The 25,479-nt window shown below is 42.3% G+C and overlaps 1 protein-coding gene across 4 annotated transcripts; it reads right to left on the reverse strand.

Annotated features, from left to right (window-relative positions):
• Positions 1–367: 367 nt before the first annotated feature.
• DNMT3L (DNA methyltransferase 3 like) lies at positions 368–24,959 on the reverse strand. Of its 4 annotated transcripts, none has more exons than XM_079974559.1 (14): positions 24,678–24,959; positions 21,659–21,843; positions 20,472–20,564; positions 18,877–18,957; positions 17,880–17,924; positions 17,064–17,143; positions 16,562–16,674; positions 14,535–14,706; positions 12,066–12,150; positions 9,685–9,773; positions 7,870–7,945; positions 6,258–6,388; positions 5,868–5,953; positions 368–1,153 (listed from the first exon to the last, which is right to left on the reverse strand). In XM_079974559.1, exons 2-14 carry the CDS (start codon positions 21,711–21,713, stop codon positions 1,009–1,011), a joined length of 1,251 nt encoding a protein of 416 aa, XP_079830685.1. In that variant the 5' UTR covers positions 21,714–21,843; positions 24,678–24,959; the 3' UTR covers positions 368–1,008. The 4 variants fall into 4 exon arrangements, with proteins under 4 accessions (XP_079830685.1, XP_079830686.1, XP_079830687.1 ...); XM_079974560.1 differs by lacking the exon at positions 24,678–24,959 and adding an exon at positions 22,120–22,143; XM_079974561.1 differs by lacking the exons at positions 5,868–5,953; positions 24,678–24,959 and having other exon boundaries at positions 997–1,153; positions 21,659–22,019.
• Positions 24,960–25,479: the final 520 nt, after the last annotated feature.

Here is a 25,479-nt window from a genome sequence, read left to right on the forward strand (position 1 = left end):
GAGACAGCCATGAAACCTCCTCTCTCCTTGCAAATATGAAGTAACAGTTTTTTCAGTACCAATGAGATTCCTGTGTGATTTATTTTACTCTTTTAAGCAATGCTAGTGATGTGTGAACAAGACTGACAATGGATGGTGGGTTAGCTCCAGCTTCCAAGCTATTTTTACTTTGTAAGCCGACCAATTTTATTTTTAAAACCTATTAGCCTTGCTGCATTTTAAGCCACTAGGGGTTCATTGGGGTTCAGACATATAAAAGATCAAGACTGTCATGTGATATGAATTTCAGATAAAGAACTTTATAAATTGTTTCCTTAAATGGGGACGAACAAATCAAGTTTAACATTGCATTTCTCCTATGACAAAATAACATTTATTTGTTTTAAAAGTACCCTTCGGAAAGCATAAGCAAGTACAATATACTCAAAAGCAAGTAATTTTTAAGATTCTCTTAACACTGCAAATTTTAGTTTTTCATTCTCCTGATGGAACATTTTGCAGCCATTAATTGTGATAATTCCTCACCATTAATGGATTTCTAGCATTTAAATATTTTTAAAATATGTACAGCATAAATATGTACACTATATTATTGTATTACATTTTGTTTTTGTTTTGGGTTTGTATCCTGCCTTGCGAGCCCTTGTTAGGGCAGAAAGGCAGTTTATAAAGTTTTTAAATTATGAAAAATAGCATAACAATTAGAGCTTGTGTACATGTATGATGCAAACCCAGGTAAAATAAAATAAAGAATCCTGCAGAAGGCAGTTGGAATAGGAATTGTATCAACAATCCAAAAATATTTTTTCAGGATGATGGCCAACTGATTAGAAGAAAAACAGCTTGGCTGGTTCCTATGCATCGAAAACAGCTTGGTATGAATAAATCAGTAGATGAAATTTCTCTGCATCGAGATAACAATATTTCTTGTTAATATCAAGGCAGTATTAAAGGGACAGCTGATTATGGCAACCCTGCTTATAGGCTGATCTACAGTACAAAGAACATTTATGGAAATGTCCTAAAATATTCCTTCAAGGGCACAAAAAAGTCATTAATCAGAGTGGCTGGACGCTGAGAGAAGATTCTGGTTTCAAGGATGTTCTTTGCCAACAGAGACAAATCCACGTACAAGGCAGATGCAGAATATTTGCTGGAGAATAAAAAACAACACCCCACAATGTTCATGTAAAAATGTTAAAAGACGTGACTTCTTTCTTTCCCTTAACAGGAAATAAACAACTTGTCATTATATTTACATTTCAGGCCATACAGGAAATTATGCTCCTTCCACACCCTGGTCCCTTTCCCTTTCCCTATATAAAAGGGTCTAACATCTCATTGTGCCCTTATTAGCGGTGCACTGATTAGGGTTGCCACATTGTTTCCTGACAGTGCTCCATCTAATTTTGGTGACTTCTCAAATGCAGTCACAGCTGCACCAGAGCCTCTGCTGTTGAGGAGAGGTTTAGGGGGAAGGAAGGGACACAAAAGTTCAATTGCATGAGCTGCTTTCCTCTTGCACAACTTTGGTTTTCAAAGTTATGGGAAACGTTCTCACAGATTAAAGTCTGATTTGTGAGTTAGAGACTAATCTGTGACAGTGTCTGCTTTTATATGGGGACTGCCATGCATTCAGAGACAATACAATAGCAACAACAGGACTACTGCTCTCTGGGATGTGGACATCAACTTTAGCCTCCTTGGCTCTTTTCTGCTGCACCTGGAGAACGTCAGCAATGTCTAGGCAACACGATGACCATGTACATACACAATGGACAATATAGAATTCCTTCAAACCGTAACAAGTACAAAATGAAATCTTTAGTCTCAAAGTCTCTAAAAATCTTAAAATGAAGCGAGGTACCAGACTTTGTACGATGAAAGACAAGCTGTAAAGCTTTGTATATTCAGCAAATATGGTGTCCAACACTGAACAGTGATTCCGGATATTGACTATTGTTTCGTAGACTACTTTGTCAGCGTGGTGGGAGGATATAGAATTGCTTCATAAATCCATCTTATATAGAAATGAAGATATCAAATGCTGTGGAACAGTGCTCATTTAATAATGTAATAATGTAGAAGCAATTCTATAGCCTCCCACTACGCTGACGAAGAATTCTACGAAACAGTAGTCAATATCCGGACAATTTCATTTTGTACTTGTTATGGTTTGAAGGAATTCTATAAAGATTGTCTATTGCGTATGTACAGAGTCATTGTGTTGCCTAGACATTGCTGATGTTCTCTTTGCAACACAGGAGTTTGTTTGGTTACTTATTGCTGCACCTGGAGAACAGCAATCTATTGAGGAGCCAGATGGTTGTTGTTGTTTTTTGCCAGCTACTCCACCCTTGTACCTCTCCGGCAGGAAGGTAAACGGTGTTTCTGTGCTCTGCTATGGTTCTCCAGAAGCGGCTTTGTCATGCTGGCCACATGACCCGGAAACGCTGGCTCCCTTGGCCTATAGAGTGAGATGAGCGCACAACCCCAGAGTCGTCCGCAACTGGACCTAACGGTCAGGGATCCCTTGGCAGGAGCAGGGACCGAGCAACAGGAGCTCACCCTGTCACGGGGATTTGGACCACCGACCTTCTCATCGGCAAGCCCTAGGCTCTGTGGTTTAGACCACAGCACCACCCGCACCCCCAGAATAGTTGTATGAGTAGCTAATTAAACCCACATGCCAGAAGCCAAAGCTAATACATGATTCTTCAGTTTTAAATTAGGGATGGGGGAAGAATTTGATTTAGTTCACATTTAAACGTGAAGCTAACAAATGTTGAACTTTCTGAAACAATGTTGAGAACCAAAAAAGAGTCATCCTTTGTCATTTGCACATATTCAGATTTTGTGATGCAGTTCTCCAATCAATGGTTACAAAAATGCATTGGTAAAAGTGTGTACAAAAATGATTATATTAGTGAAAATAACATGTAAAATGCACTATATTAGAAGAAACTGCTTACAAAAATATGTATATGAGCCAAAACTGCACTACAAACGTGCTTATTTGGAGAAATTCACACTAAAATGTGGAAGAATTTTCATGAGGATTTAAAAAATGAGTAAGCTGCACGTTGCTGCAGAAAAGTAGAGAACTGAATTTAAGGTGGGGGGGAAACATGGAAATTGAGAGAACCGAAACTGGCACAACTTTCCATCCCTAGATACCTAGATAAAAGAGTATGCAGTTCATTTGATTTGACATGATTTAGTTTAGATCTAGTTTATACATGAATACACACCACTTGACAGCTGCATGTATAAACAAGTTAGCTGTGAAATGGCATATTTCACACTATCTAAAAACACAACTTTTCAGTTGAATCAGTTCATCAAGAGTATTCAGATATCAAGTGATGTACATGCATGTATGAACCATGGACTTGTTGAACTAGCCATGGGGGAGAATATTGCAGAGATAAGGAGCTTGTGAAATGAGGAAGAGTGAATGATTCCTTTCACAAGAGCCTGTTCTCAGATGCCAGCATTGACCACAGTCTGCAAACAGCTTAATAATCTTATTCATGATTTGTTAGCATTTTTATAGCTCAAATGTTCTAGAAGTGTCATTGACACAAACTGATTCATCTCTGCAATATCTCTGAAATGTATGTCACTATGTGGTTCCTTCGAAAGAGAGCTGTGCACTTCAAAATGACGAGCTCTCTGGACCAAATGCTACTGTCACTGTGATGCCTTTAATAGTAGCCCAGCATAGAGAAATTTAGCAGCCAAATCTTTACCTGGCATAAATAGTAACCTGGCCAATATTCTGAGGGCCAAAGAGGTAGGGCCAGTAGATTCTAAATAGATTCTCAAGCTTCCTTAAACTAGCACCTTTTATTGTTGAAGTAAAGGTAGCTCTGGGGCCTAGATCCAAAGTAGAGAGCAGCCCTGCACCAATTTCTTGCAAATAATGATGCCCCACCAGTCCTTTGCCACCGAAGGTGTTATTTACTGCATACAGTCCCTTTGAGAGAAAATAGCAGCGGAGAGAGGCATTTTTGGCAGGAAACCAGCATGAGGCCCCATTTGGGTTTGGGAGCACATTCCCAATCTGATCCGGGGTTTCAGATCTGCTGCTATGTTGTCAGAGTGCATGTTTGACTCCGTTTGTGTTCTGTTGTACATCTGTCTGTGAAGTCTCCAAAAGAAAGAGGGCGTTAAAAGAAAGAAGTCTCCAAAAGAGAGACAACTCCTCTTAGCTTGGGACTGTGTAACTATATTAAACTGAGAGAAGTGAAGAAATAGCACCAAGCAGATGAACACTTCTGTGTCATCCTAAGCCATTCTACCAGTACAGATTTGGGGTAAAAATGAGATAACCTCTTAAATATGGAGAACAATTAGAAAACCAATACTGTAATGTGGAAGATGTAAGACTTGCCTTGTTTTTAGGTGTTCTATTTTTATTTGGTTTTACTAGATAAATGCTTGTATTATTTATATATTTATAGTGACGCAAAGGAAGTATTGTTCCAAAACACGTCAGGCCTCAAATGTATTTTCCTTCAAGCAACTTGAGTTTCTTCCTCTTTTTTCGCTGCCTTCTAGTTTCAACAGGCCTTCAGACCCACACAAACTGAGACAGGACGGTGAACAAGTTACAATGATTTCCATAGGAGCAGCATTAGTCTTTTGAGTCTTGTGGCATCTTAAAAGGCTAGCAACTTTATAATGCCATAACTTTTTGTGAACTACAGTCCACCGGTTCATCAGATGCATGAAGTGTTATCCTGAGTATCACATGGGGTTGTTGTTGTTTTTTGGTTGGTGTAAGGGAAGAGGCTGTAAAAAGTGAGGTCAGAGGGAAATGCAGAAAAGTGGCAAATGTAATTATGTAAGCCAATTAACACATAAAATGTGCTAAAAATTAATTGTCTTCATTTGGGTTTGGGTTCAATTCACAAGTGAAATCCTGATGTATTTTAATTCAGTGGTTTCACATTGCAGTCTCCTTTCATCCAAGCTTATTTACAGCTATTGAATATTGCGTTTCTGATTACTGTATCAACAATAACAACTTGATGATATTAGTAAAGGTAAAGGGACTCCTGACCATTAGGTCCAGTCATGGCCGACTCTGGGCTTGCAGCACTCATCTCGCTTTATTGGCCAAGGGAGCCGGCGTACAGCTTCCAGGTCATGTGGCCAGCATGACTAAGCCACTTCTGGTGAACCAGAGCAGTGCACGGAAATGCCGTTTACCTTCCCGCCTATTTATCTACTTGCACTTTGACGTGCTTTCAAACTGCTAGGTTGGCAGGAGCTGGGACCGAACAACGGGAGCTCACCCCGTCGTGGGGATTCGAACCGCTGACCTTTTGATCGGCAAGTCCTAGGCTTTGTGGTTTAACCCACAGTGCCACCCACGTCCCTTGATGATATTAACAAGTTATCTAAAGAGCTGTCACATGGAAGATGAATCAAAGTTGGTTTCTGCTGCTCCAGTGGGTAGGACCCAAACCAATGGATTCAAGTTAGAAAAAAGGAGATTTCATTTAAACATTAGGAATAACTCTTGATGGTTAGAGTTTTGGGCAGTGGAATCGATTCCTTCAGAAGGCAGTAGAATGTCTTTCATTGGAGGTTTTCAAGCAGAATTTTGATGGCCATCTGTCATAGATGCTTTAGTTGTAATTCTTGTACTTCAGTGTTTGGACTAGATGACCCTCAGGGCCTCTTCCAATTTTGCAGTCTCTGATTCTATTGTAAAAGTGAGTTGGAAGCCATAGGAACATTGAAAAGCCTAAGGATTTTCAGATGTAGAAAACAAAATCTTAAGTGCTCTGCAGCTGGTTTGGCTTTAACACAAGCACACACACAGAAACTTCTGGGATATCTGAGAAAGCAGTTACCTGTTAACAGATGGGATATTACTCCATATGTGTACTGCATTCTGGATGGTGTCATCATGCTGCTTATATCTGAGCACAGCCTCCATCTTTAAAAGGACCAAAACCATACATATGCCTCAAGAGCTAGAACTAAATCTCTCATTTGATGCCAATAGAATATAATACAGAATTCAAAATCTGGGAGCCAATACAGACTGAATAATACTGAAGTAAGATGCTCCAAGAGATATAGAAATGCAACAAATAATTACATAAATAAAACAAAACGGTTGTTTCAAACTGCGAATTGAGCCACTGAAAATCTGTATTAAATTAATGTCTGCAAGTGAGCGGTGAAGCAAACTGTATCTCTTCATTCACCTCTTGAAGGCATTTTGTTTTGCTACTCACCTGAAAGAATCGAGAAGCTGTATCTCGGTCTTCTTCCTCCAGCACAAGGTTATCCACAAACATCCAGAAAAACATCCTTTCTGGGGGTGTCACATACTGAAGAATACGAAAATATTGGTAAAAATACCAGGCTTTAAAGGGAAGGAAGAAGAGAAAACAGGCTATAAAAAGATGGTCTCTGAAAACGCCTTTCTAAGGTGCTCCAGCCCACCCGCTTCCTTTTCAAAGAAAGGAATGACTGAAAGGGGGAGGAGAGCCACCTCTGGGCACCAGGGAAAGCCTCTGGAGGCAAATGGGTGCTTATGGGTGCCAAAATGGCTACTCCTGAAGAGATCAGATGTTATAAAGACATGCAAATGTAACAGCAGGAGTCTGAGGCTGCACAGGTCTCATGTTTAGAGATAGATTGCAAAGTGGGGCAGGTAGCAAAATATAAAAGCCTGAGGGTGTGTGCTTTCCTTTCTCTTAGGCATCCACCCTCCATCCATCCGCTGACAGGGACTGGACACTTTAGTTATACACTTTAGGTATAAAGAAGGTCTCCAGCCAGGGGCGTATCTTGGTAATATGGTACGAGACAAACAATTGACACCCTCAGTCTAGTTTTCACAAAACCAGCTTAAGCGGCTTTCAGGAGGAGGCAGGAGGCTTTGGTAGGGCCCTAAAGCCCTCCTATCTCCTTCCCAAAGCTTGGTAAGTGCTTGCCCAGCTTTGGGAAGCAGACAAGAAGACTCTAGGACCCTGTCTGAGCCCTCACACCTCCTTTTTTATATACCAGTATAGCATTACCATTAGGGCAGAGGTCAGTGGGAAACTTATGCTCAGTGCAGGTCAGTACAGACTTCCTCTGAACCACTGGCTTGAGGAAACCCCAGCGAAAGAGTTTTGTTGTATAACCTGAGCCTGTCTGTATTTGGGCTGCTAGGGAATCTGAATATCTGTCTATAGGAAGTTCTGCGGTTAGTGGCTATATAGCCTCTAGCTGTGGAACAAAATCATGAGGCAAGATTGCAGTTGGAGGGGAAGGCCAGGGAGAAGTCACTGTCAGCTTTTCCTTGTGGTGCTCTGTGGATGAGAGCAAGATGCTAGTAGAGGATGAGGTTACGTCACACGCCAAATATGTTAATATGGAATGTAGTCAGCGACCGCGATCGTGACTGATGTATGATGCAGCACTGTCACAGTATGCTCTAGCCGTGGCTCTTGGTGTCTCCCGTTTCCTGTATCAGTGCTCCTACAATATATATTGCATCATTTTGCTTTCCACGAGTTACTGGAAGTGCATTGGGATGTTGTTAGCTGACACTGCAGAACCCCAGGCTCATGCTGCCCAACCGCTATCCTGTGCACAATCACCAGGGACTGAGTCCTATTATCACAGTGTGGCCTACTTTGGAGGAATCATGCTTAAGATTGTGCAGCTTAGCTACAAATATTTATAAGGAAGCAAGATCAGTGAAACTTATTCCCAAGTAAATACTGTATGTTGGAGCTGCAGTATTTAACCTGTTTTGGAGAAGAGTGGAGAGAGAAATGGTCCGTCTCTTGGAACTGACCAGAATCAGAGAGACACAATAAGAGCTACAGTTTCATGCATGTTTGCTTTTCTTACCAGAGGGCTGTTGATAAGAGTTTCCAATGGGTGGCGTAGACCCAAATATAAAATCAAATGGACCCCATTCTTCTATCTAATAAACAAAACAAAACAAAACAAAACAATCACAGTAGTTTGGATGCAGGATCCCATCTTTCATCTGTTAATTTCACATGGGTTCTCGTTCTCCTCCTCCTTTCAGAAATGCACCAGTTTGCTTTATAGACATTCTGATGGGCATGTTTTGGATCTGGATTACTACCACTTCCTAGCCACAGAACCAACCTAACCTTACCAACTAGTTTACCTTTAACCACATTGCTACTAACTATTCGGATTAGTCCAAGCTTGGCCTCTTCTGACAAATGACAAAACTATTAAATTGCCAGTGGTGTTGCGCAGGGTGACTATGACGTGCTCCACTAAGTATTAGAAATACTAAATTTAATTTCTGAACCTATTTATGTTTATATACTGCCCTTCAATAAAAGCTCTCGGGGCAGTTCAAAAGATAAATAATCCTATCATGCAGAATACCCACAGAATGTTAAGTAGAAAAAATAAATAAAAAATAGACAGTTTTCCCTCCATCTATAACAGATGTTGAGAATCTACAGCCCTCCAGATGTTGCTGTCCAACTCCCATCAGCCCCAACTGCATACTTAATTGTCAGGGATGGTGACAGCAGAAATATAACAACATATGGAGGGCCACAGGTTAACCATCGCAATGTAATCAAAACCCATGGCTTCTTGTTCCTTCTCCAGAATTTCTGGTAGGCTGTTTTTTATCCAAAACAAACAAAAGAACCAGTTTTACACACTGATTAAACAGCAGTGTTTGAACAAAGAAGTTGATGGTGATAAACTTAAATAAACTTATTCTTGAAGAAATTCCTTACAGTGCTATTTGATGCTTAACCCTTTGGCAGCTCCTCAGACTGTTTAATTTTATTTAACCTACACAATGTGTGATAAGCTGAATTCATGCATCAAGGATGCTGTATATATTTAAAAAAAAATAGACCACTGAAGAAGCCTAACAAGCTGAAGCGTGTTTGGCATTGCAGTTATCCAGAAAATCTGAATGATGAACATAATATACTGGTATTTTAGCTATCTAAAGCGCTGCTCTAAATAAACGTAAGTATAACTCATGCACTGTAAAGAGGGTTTCTTTGTATCCAGATTATTGCATAGTTCTTTATCCATTGCAGAAATATTACTGTGGCATATGTTCTGTTTATAGATTTGTGCATCTTAGTTATTGTATTAGAGAATTTTCCAGATTTTTGCTTATTTTCATCTTTTTTACTACCAATTTCAACTTCATTTTTATGTAATAACATGTTGTTATCACAAAAAAGGAGGCCAGAGCAGAGCAGGCAGCAGCAGTGCAGTGGCATGGCAGCATGTGCGGTGTGTGGTGTGGGCGGGAGGACAAAACCACAGGGTTGTGGGTGTGGCTGAAGACATGGAGGGGTCTATGGCCATGGCAAAGGGGTGCAGTAGTGAATAGCGAACTCCATGGACCTGGATCTGCTGCCTGGGGTAACTGCCTCCCTGTGCTGGCCCTGTCTTATTCTTTCTTCAGTTATTACCAGCATCAAACAGTTATGACTAGTTTTCAGATTGTCCGGTGTTAAAGGGGCAAGACTGTCCTTTCCTTGACTTCAACATAATAAACAATGAAAGAATTTGTAATTCTTTGACTGGAAGCGAATCTGATTTTATCCCAGTAAGATACAGTTAATATATTAGGAGCAGAAAGAATATACCCATCTAACAAAATTAGAAATATGAGTAGTACAAAGTTCAGTGACATTTACTTACATGTATTCGTGTCACGTCGGTGACATCATCCAAATACTTCAGTGTCCCATTGCCCTTGCTTTCCCCCAGAAACCCCAAACTTTTCAGCTCTGGAGAATAGAAATGAGGACCTAAATGAATACCAATATTAACGCGACACATTTGTGTTTTACTGATGAGGTGCCCTAAAGGAGACACAGGAGTTTTGCTGACAATGCTTCATAAGTGCTTTACTGTGCGCTGGATGGAAGTTATTCAAAATGGCAGTGGCACTTTTGCAGTGGCCCCTCAATGTTGGACTTTGGAACCTAAATGTAGACCCTGGCATGCCTTTTGCCCATCACCTTTGATCATTGGCTATGCCACAACATCTGGAGAGCTACAGGCTTCTCACTCCTAATGTAGGCTTTTCATTCAATCTCCTTGGGTGGGGGCGGGGAGAATAGGTTTTCCTGCGTGCTGACTTGAGCTTCCTTCTCATCTTTCCTTCTTCTCTGTATCTTTCCTGCTGTGGCTGCCTTCTCTTCTCTCCACACTCTTCTCTTCCCAATGTCTCCTAGACTAGACTATGGAGATTCCCTCTGCCATTTCCCTGGATTTAGAGAAGAGTGGGAGATGTTCTGAATTAAAGAAATTCTTCTCCTATTTTTAAGAGAGAGCAGATTGCTAGCAGGCTTGTTCTGGGAAGGGGTTAAAATTACTGCAGTTCCCACTACTCTTTTTAAAATGTGCATGTTTCTTTAGTGCCACAACATTCCCAAGAATTTCTAGGAATGGGGGAGATCACTTGCAAATGTGCTCTCACTATCCCACCATTTCTTTCTTCGGTACATTATATTTTATTTTGCACAGAAAAGATGGGAGACTAAAAACAACAACATAGTGCAGACTGACAGGTGTCTACTCAAAATAGAACCTCACTCAACTCAGTTGCACTTGCTCGCTACTCAGCTAATTGTGTGAATTGTGCAATCAATAGTGGCTAGAAACATAAGGAGCTGCCCTATACCAAAGTAGACCACTAGGCCATCTAACTCAGTATTAACTCTGAGTAACAGTAGCTCTCCAAGATTTCAGACAGGAGCCTTTCCCAGGGATTGAACCTGGCATCTTCTGCAGGTACATCATGTGCTCTACCACCACTGAGGCTCTGACACCCTTCCTCAATTTGTTCCCCTTCCTAGAACAACATTGCAGGAATCTCTATTTTGGCTCCAAATATAAAAATAATCTAAAATAAATGGAATAAATGTGAACTGGCAAACCATTATTGAAAAGTAATGGGGCAAGGGAAGTTGCGGGATTTCTGATGGTTTTCAAACCAGGTACAACTTTTTAATCCACATTACGATTAAACCCCATTAGGTTTCTCAATAGTGCTTTGCCTGTCCATACTAGAAGGTTTGTGATGCAATTGCCTTTTCAGTGGAAAAAGAACAGCCACAAATTAGGTCTCAAAAAGAGTGGGTGTGGGAAGACAGGAAACAGTGGAATGCAGTGATTTTGCAGCAGCAGCTAGTGAGTAAATGAAGGATGACAATTCTTAATTAATTGCTTAGTATGGAATGCACCCAAGGAGCTAGTCAGGAAGGATTAAGATAAAGATCACCCAAACTGGCTGTTTCTCTTCCACTTGGCAAGGGGCACCCATTTTTCTCCAATTTGTAAGCAGTGCTTTAATTTCATGGTTTTTGTTTTGTAAACCTTACTTATAAGTGAAGGTTGGTAAACATGTTAAAAAGTTTTTCACAATCTTCTATAATAAATGGGACTGGTTTCAATGGAGGAGCTAAAGCACATGTTTCATTATCTCCCACTGAAATGGAGAGACTTTTAAGCTATCCAAGTATAGTTGGATTGAGGCTGTTTTTGGACAGAAATTGCCATGTTATATTTTGAATATAAGCAAAGACCACTTTAAAAAGCAACATTCAGAAAGCAATGACTTTTTTTTTAGCACCCCATCTTTAGATAAGCTCCCAATCATCCTAACAACTATGCCAAGCCACAGATAGCAGAAGCCCCTTTCAAATAACTCTTGCTCAATCAGCTGATGATCTTCAGTAGCCCCATTAAAAGGGTTGGGCAAAACAGCATTTTGAGAGATGCTTCTGAATAAATATTCACCAGCCCCTGACAAAGCTCGTTTAACCAGCTCCTTAAATTTAGCTTCTGGAGATCCAACAAGGTGCTGCTAGCAGTGTTTTGAATGGGACTTCTGCAGTCCCTTGTGTGGGGGGAAAACTGGTCACTGTGACATCAGCTGACTGACAGGTAGGAAGTTTCACCTACCTGTGAAATTCGGGGATATAATAATCTGGCCCTCTGGGCTAGAAAGGTTTCCCACCTCTGATAAAGGGGAAGGGTAAACATGTTGCAAACCTAATTTCTCAGTTACGTACCTTGTGTAATATTGTCAAAAAGGGAGAGAACACGGACTGGTTTTTTATCCCATGTCTGCAAAGGCTGATATATCCACAGATGGTTCTAACACAATTGATAAAAAGATACATGTTTGCATAAGGTGCTTTTGTTGTTGTTGTTGTCAAAACTTGTCGAACAAGTAGTATGTGATTTTAGTTATTACATGTATTAACATGAATACTTTTTATTAACTGGATATCAACAGGCTCTGACAGCACTCTATAGATCAATGCATTTATTAATTTTATTTAAACTGTATTAAATTATTTATATCCCACCTTCCTGGGAAATATATAAATGCTACTCTGATGATATCAAAGACTTTCAATAATGGAATGATGTGCTGTTGTTAGCACATTCACAAATACAAGGGTTCTACTACATCGATATCAAGTTGCAGCAGGGATGCAGGTGCTATTTAAGTCACAGGTAGCTGCAGCACCAGGGCTAAGAAATGCAAAACAACATTAACAATGCAATGCAGAAACAATCACCATACGATTTCCACAGCTTAAATAATGTTGACTACTCAGTGCCTGCATTTGGGGCCAGTAGCAGTTAAATCCCTGCAAAATAATAAGCTATTGAGGTTCTCCTAACATATATGACCTTGAGATTCATGGATCCATCCTAATGGCAAATGCCCACCGTGCCTTCCTTGGTGATACAGAAGAACATGAGAAGAGCCCTTTTGGATCAGGCCAAAGACCCGTCTAGTCCAGCTTCCTATTCTCAGAGAGACCAAGCAGGTGCCTATGGGAAGCCTGAGCAAGACCTGAGTAGAACGCACTCTCCCAACTTGCAGTTCCCAGCAACTGGCCTTCGGAGGCATACGGTGGAGAAAGAACTTAGCCATATTCTCCAAGAATGTGTCTAACTAAAGGCAAATGTGGCATCACTACCCATTGCTAGATCCCTTAGGAGAAGCTCTTTGGAGGGTATTAGAAATTTATCATTGGGAAGAGACCACATTGCTGATGAGTGGACAACATGTATCAACTGCTTTGCCCTTCAGGCAAAGGATAAATGCTCTCTTCTTAAGCAAGGACTCTCCCCCCAACCTCTGCCACACATTTCCTTAGAAAGCTGCCTTACAGCAGGCCAAACGGCCTCTCTGTTCAATTCACTACTGGCTACTCACACTGGCAGTGGCTTTCCTGATTCTTCTTCCTTCCTTTGACTTTCTTTTCTCTAGGATGGTGTTAAAGGCTTATGAGAAGGGCCACAGGTCAGGGCCCCAAAGCACATGCATCATATGGCAAATGTTTGATGTTCAGACCTCGTCATCTTCAGATAGGTCTGGGAAGGGCTCCTGATGGCTGCCAGTCCGTGTTGACAATACCAAGTCAGAAGAGCTGAGCTGCCCTGCTGCTTCTTACTTGGACAGGCTGAAGCCTCAAGGGGGGTGGGGTGGGACTTGTGGTTGGACTTGCAGGAACCCCACCTGTCAATCTGGTACTCCTTCCAGTTTGACTGCACAGCTCCAGCCTCACTGGCACCCCAGCCCAGGCCTCTCCAGGTAAGCTGCAGTGATGCTGGTGTTGGGAGGGTGGCTCTGCCTCTCCATATGCACCACTACTAGTGAAAAGGAAAGCAGAGATTGGGGCTGCTTGGCATAAACCTCCAATTAACAGGGTCCTCTCTCCCCGCCCCCTTTAAAAATGTCATTTTAGTAAATGACCATGCAGTGTTTCAGGTCAGCTGAAATAGTTTTGCTGCCACCTGCTGGAAACGGAGCATCTAATTTAATTTACCGTATTTTTCGCTCTGTAAGACACACCAAACCATAAGACACACCTAGTTTTTGGAGGAGGAAAACAAGAAAAAAAATATTCTGAATTCCAGAAGCCAGGACAGCAAGCGGGATCGCAGCTCAGCCTCTCCCAGGCAGCGGCATGAGTTCTCCCCCTGCCCGGGAGAGGCTGCGCAGGAGAGGCTAAGGCTCCCCCAAGAGCCGCACTCCCTTTAAAGAGTGCGTGGAGTGTGTGTGCGGCTCTTGGGGGCCCCAACAGCTGCACACATGCTCCATGCGGCTCTTTAAAGGGAATGCTGAGCGGAGCCTCCCACCTGCATTCACTCCATAAGATGCACACACATTTCCCCTTACTTTTTAGAAGGGGAAAAGTGTGTCTTATAGAGCGAAAAATACGGTAGTTCTTTTTCAGCCAATTTTGCCAAGGTGTAGTGGTGGCAGAAGTGGTGGTAGGTGGGGCATGGGGGGGGGGGCAGGAGGCAGCATTTCCCATTTCACCTCAGATGGCTTTCCCTGACCCCCAGCCAGCATGGGCAATGGTCAGTGACCCTAAGACTGGTAGTGCAACAGCATCTGGTGGTCCATAGGTTGCTCACTTCTGCTGCTGAAAAGTGACCCAGTTAATACAAGGATCTGCAGCCCTTTGACTTGTTCCTGTATACATCTGTAAAAGGCAACGGAACTTTTCCCTTACAGACTCTTGATCATAGAAGCGCTTCAGTTCTGCACGCCATCTTCTCTTCCTCTTGAGTAGACCATATGCTCGCTGTGGTGCACACAGGAAACATATCCAGGGAGACTTCTTTTTTATCTCGTCTGAGAATCCTGAACACACGAGGCTGTCCATGCATTCTTCACAAAAACACCTGCATTGTTGAAACAGACAGCGAAAGATGATTTGAAGGTATTTTTACAGATTCAAAAACATTGTAAAATGTTTGAATGTTAAAATGATGTTGGATATAAAGTTAATATAGCATCAGTGACATAGTTAAAAGGAATATGCAAAAATGTTTTTAAAGAAAAGGGTGAAAAGACCAGAGTAAAATTATGTTGAAATTAAACAAAATGACATAAGGGAATAAGCTTTAAAGAATATGCAAAAATGGATCTAAAAGGAAAAGAAAAATCGGAGACATAATGGGTTGAAATGTATGATATTGATTAAGAGTTGAAAGAGGGTAAGGAATTGCTGAATTTGATTGTGTAAAGGGGAACACAGAAAAGGGAGATGTGAGGAAGTCAGGAAAAAGGGTTATAAAGATAATAAGTAAAAAGTTAGATTTTCTTTGTTTTTTGTTCTTTTTTACTGTTTTCTTATGTTTTTTATTGTATTTTTTTGGTTTACCGGATTGTGTTGTTGTATAAGGCTTCTTTCTATTGTTTTGTTGAATTGCTATTATATAAAATTTTAATAAATATCTTTTTTTTAAAAAAAATGAAGGTATTTTTACATTTCAAATATTTGTCATACATCCAAAAAATTTGCTGCTGTTTCGTACAGGGACTTGTTCTTGCTGGAGTTTCAAAAATTATCCAAATGGGGGAGAGGCATCTAAATAGGAGTGCTGCATGTTTTTTGATGTGGGGAGAGCTCACACATTTCACTACAAGGAAAAACATGTGAGCATCTATGTTAGATTTTATACCAGCAATGCAAAAGCAGAAGTATGGGTGACTTGCACTTCCTTTCCTCCCACTTATTCATAATTTCTGAGTGAGCCCTGGCTAAGGACCTGATTTACACAAAACTGACTTAGATTAAAAGGATATGGAAGTTTGAAGCTGAGGGTTGGTGCACAGGTAACTGGGCAACTGGACACTCAAATGAGTTGCTCTATGATACTCTTATCTCCACTCTGTATCCCTGCATCACAGTGATTCACATCCTAGAATAGAGCACTTGTGCCCCACAGAACACCTCATTCCTTTGCAGCACCACAGGCACCCAATCCAAGCACCAGAGGCGGATTTAGGGGAGTGTAACTGGTTCGATCATGCTGGGACGTGGGTGGCGCTGTGGGTTAAACCACAGAGCCTAGGACTTGCCGATCAGAAGGTCAGCGGTTTGAATCCCCGCAACGGGGTGAGCTCCCGTTGCTCGGTCCCAGCTCCTGCCAACCTAGCAGTTTGAAAGCATGTCAAAGTGCAAGTAGATAAATAGGTACAGCTCTGGCAGGAAGGTAAACGGCGTTTCCGTGCGCTGTTCTGGTTCGCCAGAAGCGGCTTAGTCATGCTGGCCACATGACCCGGAAGCTGTACACCGGCTTCCTCGGCCAATAAAGCGAGATGTGCGCTGCAACCCCAGAGTCGGCCACGACTGGACCTAATGGTCAGGGGTCCCTTTACCTTTACCTTTACCTGGTTCGATCACACTGGACACAGAGCCTGGGGGTGTTGCAGGGGCTCCACAACTATGAAAGCGAGAGGCACAACTGAACTACAGACTTTGGCTTGTAAGGCTGTGCCCCCAACCCCACTTCCCTGGAAGTATGTGTGATCAAATTCAAAAGGACATACTTTTGAGTAGGCATGGCTAGAACTTTTGAGGCAGAAGATATTGCAGATATGCTCCACCAAGTGTAAGGGGAGTAGTCTGTTAGAGAGGTAAATATGCACATTCTATCTGAATATGGAAGCCAGGTTTTACGGCAACAGCATTTGAATCCCATATCCAAAGGCACTGCTATAAACTTGAATGTGGTTTGGGAGGTCAGTTACCTGTTACAGGTTGGATCATCACACATTATGAGAGATTTGCTCCAGCAGCATATGGCACAATCAGTCTTGTACCCATCATTGTCACACAGGAAAAATCTCTCCAAAAGATGTTCCTTTTAAAACAGCAGCAGCAGAAAACTGTAGTTAGTTAATAATGAGATTTAGCATTTCAGCTGTTCCAAGCTCAGTACTTCTTAAAACAACCCTTTAAAGATGGCGACCATCATTATTCCCCTAGAACAGATGATGGATCTGAGGCAGGGGAAAACATCTTAATTAAGGCCACCAAGGGAGTTTGTGGCTAAAGTGAGAGTTGAACTGGAGACTGCCAGCATCTTTTGGACAGATGCAATTTTTTTGCTTTAGAATTTGGTGGACAATCTAACACTGGCTTTTCCAGCAATTCCTTGATTCCTCTTTTCCCCTTTATTTTTTAAAGAAAAGTTGCCCAGCCTGTTAGATAAAGGAAGTGTAGCATGTCTGACCCAAATCAGCTACTCACTGTGCATGGAGCACACATTCCTCCTTGAAACAAAGGGTGCTGAGTGCGAATCTCAAGGCTTCCACAGCATATGCAGATTTCTACCAAACACAAAAGATACACATCTTACACTGTTTTTGGCATCAATTCCCAGAGCTTACTGTATTTCTTAAAATAAAATACGTTGCTCAAATAATACACAATACATGGTTAAGAATACATAAAACACATAAGGAATGATTAAAATTATATTTTCCACTAAAATTAGAAATATAATTGCTGATTTGCACTGATAATGCAAGAGGAAAAAAGCTGACCTTGGAAAAAAAGACACAAACAAACAAACAAACAATAAGTAAACTTTTCAAGAATGGTATCCCTACACACAAAGAAAGCTGCTTTTCCTCGCCTATAAAAGAATATGTTTCTTAGGAGGACCATGCCTGTTATCTTCTCATTTTCTCATTCAGTTGTTTAGGTTGTTTTTTTTTTAAGGATAATCAAGCATTTATATATACAAGGTGTCCATACGCCCAGTTGATACAGGGCTAAAAAGGCCTAGTATCGTTTATGCAATCTGAATTTCTTCTTCTGGGATTGGGATGACTTGTGAAGCAGTATATGAAAGAGACACAGTTTCTATCCCAATAAATGTGGATTTAAATAATCCATACATACTACGTTTTTATCATGTAAGCCTGATTAATTGGGTAGTACCTTGTCACTCAACCAAAGGGGTTTATACCGATTAATCTCACTGGCTGACTAAACACTGAAGTCCTCCTAATAGTTATCTGTAGTAAAGACAGTTATAGCAGTAACAATTGCAACAAGTACCTTCAATATTCCTCTCCTTGAAGTTGACTTCATATGCAATGTTTTCTACGGAGGAAAAAAATCAGGGCACTTTTCGGAAGCGAGGCTTGCTTGCATTGCTAAATGTACAATCTAATCTGACTAGAATGTGCACTGGATTGCTCTTCCATGCCAACATTCATCACGTGTGGCACAGACAGCATCAGAAAGAGCCAAAACTTTGTTTTTGTATCAGGCATGAAAGTCGTCTCTAAGATTACAATAAAAATAAGCTCAGCACCAGAGAGAGATGTGAATTATACTTGCTTTAAAACAGTGTGATCCTATACAGTTTATTAAGATGTAAGCAGCAAATTCAATGTCATTGCTCCCATGTAAATGGGTATAAGTTTCAGAATCACCAGTGGAGGCTGTTCCATTATGGCAGGTGCAGCACTGGCCCACCAACCTCTGTCTGCCACCAGCTGGCTCTGCCCTGCCTGTCCAGGAGGTGGTACTGGCTGCCAGCTTCCTCCTTCTTAGTATTGCTCCACCTTGAACTCCTCAGCAGGAAGAAGGATGGGACAAAACTCTGCCTGTAATTGGCTATGGCTCCATCCACGGTTGGTCTCCCTACCTCCTGTCCTGTTATTATCAATGGGCACAAGGTACCACTGAGACTCAGAGAACAATTCTACTTAATAAAAATTAGCTAATGTATCTTATTTTTCTACACAATTCTTTATATACATTGCCCCTTTCTCTTTATTATTCTGAAGTATTTTGAAACTCTCCTTCTACGTATCTTTTGCTAATTAAAAAGGCTTTTAGTTTCATTCAAAGGAAGAACAGAGCTAGATGAGATAAACCCGCCCTACAATCCCTTCTTCAACATTAGATGGTTTCACTTGTTTTTGTACCGCAAATTGGAAACAAACAGGTAGTTAAAGGGTTCATTCCCACAGCAGATACAATCTGTACTGGGACACACAAATCTTCAGCTAGCATTGCTTTTAGTGCCTCTTGAAAACAAGATTACCTCTTCTTGGTTTGGGAGTGTTTGATTCCTCCACGGAACTTATAGAAATTACACCAGAACTATACTTCTCCAGTGATACAGCTAGATGTGTGGGGAGAGACAGAGAGACAGAATGAGGTACATGATGGCTATTTTTGAATGTGGCAAAACTGCAACAATATGTCTCAGCAAAAGCATTTATTGTAAATTGCTTTGGGTTGCGTTAGCAAAACAGTGACTAATAAATTTAATACATAATGATGATGATGATAAATACCTGCATGTGTATGTTTGCATATAAACACAAACACTGTATTTAGAGACAGATACCCTGAGGCCCTCTGGATGTTGTTGGACTCCAACTTCCACCACCCCCAGCCAGCATGGCTAATGGTTAGCTGCCTGGGCAGGCCGGGTCTTCCTGTTATATACCTGCTGGGATTGACAAGGCATCTGACCCTTGTCTGAATCTCATAGCTCTCCTGATGAGTGCTTTGGTCTGCCCACCAGATACTAGGCACTCTACTATTCAAATTAGGCCCCAGTGTTTTTGTTACAATCCTCTTCTCAATTAAGTAATCAATTTTAATCTAGAATTTAAATTCTCAAAACTTTCTTATTTGTTAATTCGAGCAAGTAAACGACTGTTCTCACTTCATTACAAACAGTATTTCTACCTGCAACACACTTGAGCAAACCTGCTCCTCTTCCTTTCACAGATATTTTGTTGCCATTTGCAACTGTAGCTGCCTCTGATTAGTTATCATTTAACTCTTGGGGGAATTAATTAGCATTACATGTCATGTGCATTGGGGGAACTAATTAGCATCACATGTCAAGTTGCTGAACCAATTAACCAACTAGAAGGATTACTGTTAATAGCACTAGTTTTCCTATAAACTGATATTGCTGGATAGTTTTGATGAACTGAAAAAAACACTTTTAGTTTGCTTTCTGTTGTCACCCTGGAACTTTTCTTTATTAGTGCCACTTTGTTTTGTACGATTCCTTGCAAATGAAGGGAAACAACTTTTCTGGACCGGACTTTGGACGTGGCTGCTCTTAGCAGTGTATGCATCAGAATAAATAAGAGTGTACCCAGGGTATAAATGGGGAATGTCTTGCTGGAGATCTCTGACTACCGAATTTAGCTGTCAAAATCAGGGCAGTGAATATTGGCAAGACTTCCTTGCAATGAAGAAGTGGTGGCAGTAGATGGGTGGGGAAATTATACATAAAAAGACATTCCAAGGTCTATGCAATACTAGCTGCAAGGGTAAGGGGCAACTTTGCTAGTGAAACACTTCCGTACTGTTGAAAGGATCTAGTATGGTGCTATCATTTGAAAATAACCATCTACAAGAAGCTAAAATATTTTAAAAGAATCTTTTTTTTTTTTTAAAAAAAAAATAAAGTTCAAGGAATGCCACAAGAAAAGGAGTCATCACAGCCAAGTTTGGACTCTGGAAGTACTGCACTAAGGTACCAAAACAGAGGGACACAAGGCAAATCTTCTTTCTGGAGTTGTTCTTCACAGCACCAAGTTTTGTTACAGATCTGTAACCTGTTTCTGTGGTCATAACTTTTAAATTCTTATTGAACTGTAATTTCATTACTTGTGCTTGGCTTTAGGGTTCTTGAAGGAGACATTTCTTCCTCAGAACTGATGGAAATGATATCAGGGAAACTTCCTCCATTGGATGATGGAGCTGAGAGAGAGAGAGAGAGAGAGAGAGAGAGAGAGAGACACAGAGAGAGACATCAGAGCAATATGGGAACTGTGACCTTTCTGACTTACCCAGCTCACGATGACTGCTCCAGCAAAGTTGAATGGGTTGGGAAACAGTGCAGCTTGAAACATTTCAGACATACAGTGGTACCTCAGGTTAAGTACTTAATTCGTTCCGGAGGTCTGTACTTAACCTGAAACTGTTCTTAACCTGAAGCACCACTTTAGCTAATAGGGCCTCCTACTGCCACCGGAGCACGATTTCTTTTCTTATCCTGAAGCAAAATTCTTAACCTGAAGCACTATTTCTGGGTTAGCGGAGTATGTAACCTGAAGCGTATGTAACCTGAAGTGTATGTAACCCGAGGTACCACTGTATGTGCTTGAAGGACTGGAGCTATATATATAAAAAATGTTATTTATGTTTTAAATAGTAGGTTAAAATGTGGAGGTTATACAAGGCGCACTCTTTATTGAGCATTCATTCTGATTCATACTCAAGGAGGTTATGCGTCTTCCCAACTGGGTAGCTGTTGGTGCCAGGCACAGGTGTGTGGCAGCTGCTTCCAACCCGGTGCATCCCTTGTCCCTGCTGCCACGCTGCCCAATCCTAGTTTCAGTGGGCACCATCACAGCTGGTAGGCAGCGCAGTGGTGGTGCACCAACTTATATCCCATGGCTGGCATCTGGTCAATTCCCACAGATTTCAGTGGGAACTAAGTGCAAATTAAGGTACACATCATACATTCACATACCTCCCCAATAATAATCCTGGGAACAGTAGTATACTTACAGTGCTACATTTCCCAGCACCCTTTACAAACTACAGTTCTTCTTCTTCTTCTTCTTCTTCCTATTATTATTATTATTATTATTATTATTATTTGGGTGTGGTGTGTGCTCTAAACGTTTTGTAAACACATGGTGTGTAGGAAGCCTTTGTCTGGATCTAACTCCATGGGTTCGTGTGGTTTCCTTATGGTGACCAGGCCATCGGTTTCATCGCTCTCATCAGCTTTATGGGCTCCCGCAAAGGAGTGGATCTGGGTCTACTCCGAGAGATCTTCCACTCACCTGCCTCCGAGAGGCTGCCCATTTCCCCGGAGTCACTGTCCAGCACCACGGCCATCCCTGCAGCAGACGGCGACCTCGCCAGGAGCGTTTGGGGCGTGTCCGAGTCGTCGGGCGGACGGAGAATGAAGACCCTGGATGGAAGAGCCGAAGGGAAGCTGCGCTCCCCAAGGAGATCCCTGAATCATCTGGTGCAGAGGAAAACCCCACAGCGTTTTACTACGGGAGCAGTAATGTGGATTGTTGTTACATATGTATAAAAGAAATCGTGGATTTCCCATCAACTGGCATAGGAGCCAGCTCCAGAGGACCTAGGTCTCTTGCCCCCGCCTAAAATATTTGACGTCCCCCCAAATGATGGGCATTGCCATTCAAATAGTGTGCGTGTGCCAAGTCATGTGATCAACTAGGTGGGGCGGGGCTTACCTGCCCCCCCCCCCCCCATATTTTATTCAAGTTGGGACCCCTGTCCAGAACGCAGGAGCCACCTTCCGGAGAATTTGCTCGCGCCAACGCTCCGCTCCCTTTCGTACTCCGGATCAATGCGGCAATCCAATGCATAGCTATAGACTTCTGAGTCCCATAGAACTCCGTGGGACTGATGTTGGATGAGAAGACGCTGAAGACGGGGCTGTCGGTTGACCTCCAAAATAAATACATAAATGGAGGGTCACCATTTAAAGCAGGGAGCAACATCTGCTGGACTCAGTCCTAGCCAGCCAGGCCAGGGATGCTGCAGTGCAACAACTCCTGCATGTTCTTAGTACAACAACCGTCTCTTTTCTACCACGTGTTTCCAGAGACGAACTAACTTTTGGGTTCAATACTGACGATCTCATTCAGGAGCGGGGTCCTCGTGGCTTTTGCGGGGGGGCCACGCCTCCCCTCCCCTTTTGCCACGCGCACCGGGGCTGGTGAGAGCTGGCCCTCGACAGCACCCTGGAAGGCCACGAGGTCGCGCTCCCCCCCCCCAAGTGATGCACACTGTTCTGAGCCTTTCACACGTGTCAGAGCACAGCTTCTTTCGCGCCTCCCCCGGTAGCGCTGTCCGATTCCCCGAGGGGAAAGGCACAGCCGATTTGCACCCAAGTGGTCGGACAGCCTGCCGTGAGCCCCGCTTGGGATGCACTTGGTACCCAGTGAAGTCGGATCTCTCGCCGTCCGTTCAGAAGTATGCAGATCAGATGGCACCTTCTTCGGGCGCTTCACCTGCCTCCGAATATAGGTTGTTTCAGTTGGCGTTCCTCGGCTTCAATTACGGACCGCGAACCCTGGACAAAGAAGATCAGGTCCTTAAGGGACGGTCCATTCCATTTCACCATAATCCAGAGGATCATTCAAGTCAAGGCAGGTATCTGGCAACCCCTTTTCTGTACCGAAATCCACGACTGCAAAAATAGAAGAGGAAGGGTGACGTTCGCATGCCCCCTAGTGTCGCAGTGCGGAAGCACACGCCCTAATAAAGCTAAGGGCGTTTGTGACTAACAATAATAATAATAATAATAATAATATCAGGGGTGTCTGAAGTTGTAGGTTTCTCCAGCCCTGCGCGCACAAAATGATGCTGACAAGACTTTGGGGCTCCACTCAGAAGAATGAGCACAAGGCCTCCCAAAGGCATCAGGGATGGATTGCATCATTTTGAAGTAAGCGAAGTAAAACACCCATTGCTATCTAAAGGTGTGAGCAGGTGAGACCGTCAAGTCTAGAGGCTGAAATGTACTAGGCGCACCACTGCCTGTGAAGCTTGCTTTCAATTTTTCTTAGCATGAAGAATGAAGTAGCTGACAATATTCACCTGTCGATGGGAAAGAAGCTTTAATTCCTCATCAAAGACACTCAACTCCTTTGCCTGTTAATAGCTTCACCCCCACTGGTGAAGATTGCCAAAAGCTCTTTGTGAAATGGCTGTGGGCAATGGGGTGTAGAATTATCATATTCATTAATAGATACACTCAGTGCTTTTTTCTGGGGGGATGCAGGGGTACGCATACCCCTAAACATTTTGTGAATCTAAGTTTGGCCTCATTGAGGGGCAGTATTTCAATAATAGTAGGAAAATGAGAGTACTCCTAAACTAAAACAAAACAAAACAAAACAAAAAAAAGCACTGGATATACTTTTATAATCTCTTATAAACATAAATGTCCATATTAATTAATTTTATGGTTTTTTTAGACCCGAAGCTTCCTTTGTATGTTTTAGGTGCATTTTGGCTAGCCACGTAGAATAGCGGAACATGTTATAGTTTTGACAGTAGAACTGCCTACCAAATACTAGATGCCAAGGCTGATGTCCCTAACACAATTACTAAGGAGTTGGCCCCAGTGAAGGCAGTGAGATGTACTTCTGAGTTAGCATGCATAGGACTGCACCATAAAGGTAAGATTGCCACAGATCAGAGAATTTCTGTGGCCACAGTTGCAAATGCACCATGAAATTGGAATCCAGCGCTCTCTGTTAATATTCACCGTCCTTTTCTCTCCCTTCTCTTCCAGCCATGAAGTACAGGGTACACAGAATACTGCCATTGATTTGATAGGTTTCTCTGCTTTGCAGCATTTTGTGGGACTTCCACTCAGCGGGAGAAGTAAATGAGGCCGAAATAAACTACAGTGGCCAGATTATAGTCTTCATCTGAGTTATTGCCAACCTGGCCTGGAGTAATATATCAGTGCAGTGGAGTGCTGTATCATTATGCTGCATTTTATCTGGTGCTGGAATTTGGGACTGAGTAATCCGAAGCAATTGTGTTCAGTCCCATGTTTGCTACCAAGCGGTTTCCTAGCCAACATGTAAAGTACGGTGCTCATTGGAAATGGATGAAACAGTGTGGCACTCCTATTTGAAATCTGCAGCGATCGAAGCAATTGGCATTTGGAGTGAGCAGAGGCATTTTACCCGGGATGCGCTTGTGATTCAACTGCTAGGCCATATAAAGGCAAATTCTAAGCCAAGGAATGGTGGGAGGGAGCCTTGAAACACTCACAATAGGGCAGATGCTTATAAAAATGGCACTTACAGTAGATTGTATAGGTTGCTTGGAAAGACTGAACTCGGTTGATCCAACCTTCACCTTGAAATTGGCTTCTCTTTGTAGAATGTTCTGATCAGGGTGCAGGATTGGGGTGGGGAACCCTGCTGATGCATGGATTATCTGAATCCCAGTTTCATATAATGTATTTGTATTTATTGCCTGCTTTTAAATTTCTACAGGTAATTGATGAATCTTTATATTTACTCTCCTTTTGACACCCTTCTTGAGTATTTCTTCTAACAATGATCTCAGCTGGTGAGTGCCCCCAGAAGTGTACAGTACAGGGGAGTTCAGTGGGATGTCCTTGCTGGCTGCACCACTGAACACCTGCACTCCTTTTAGCAGGGAATATCATTTTAGCTCCAAAGTAGTGGAGTGTCTCTCAAATTGTGTCTACCTGACACAAGAAATGATGGCAAGTAGGTGGGGGCGGTTAGAGGGAGAGGAGCAGCACAAAGGGGATAGGCATGAAAAGAAGGGCAAGTGGCAAGTACACAGTCTGCCTAGGGGCAGTTTAAACTCTGGTGCCACCTGTTACAACTCATTGGAAAACGTTAGCAGACTTTTCTATCAAGGGTTAGTTGGGGAGGCCATTTATTCATGGGCAAGGTTTTGTAACATGACGGTTGCAAACATAGGTGCCAGCTCCCTGGGGCCCTGGGTGCCCAAGCACACACAAAATTTCCCATTAAGGGGCTGGGCACCCACAAATTTAGGTGACAGGGCCATCCACACTGCATGGCACCCATGGCCCTGGGCACCTACGGTTGCAGGGCCAAGCTGGCAC

The sequence above is a fragment of the Podarcis cretensis genome (assembly GCF_951804945.1).
Source record: "Podarcis cretensis genome assembly, chromosome: 4".
In the NCBI taxonomy this organism is placed as follows: Eukaryota; Metazoa; Chordata; class Lepidosauria; order Squamata; family Lacertidae; genus Podarcis; species Podarcis cretensis.

Bases quoted from the DNA above. Each gene is read 5' to 3' on its own strand.
- DNMT3L (XM_079974559.1), bottom strand. From the start codon at position 21,713: ATGGCCGTGGTGCTGGACAGTGACTCCGGGGAAATGGGCAGCCTCTCG. The intron at 7,946-9,684 runs GTAAGTAAATGT...TTTGTTTATTAG, and splicing joins CCGACGTGACACGAATACAT to ATAGAAGAATGGGGTCCATT. The intron at 5,954-6,257 runs GTGAGTAGCAAA...GTCCTTTTAAAG, and splicing joins CAGCTTCTCGATTCTTTCAG to ATGGAGGCTGTGCTCAGATA.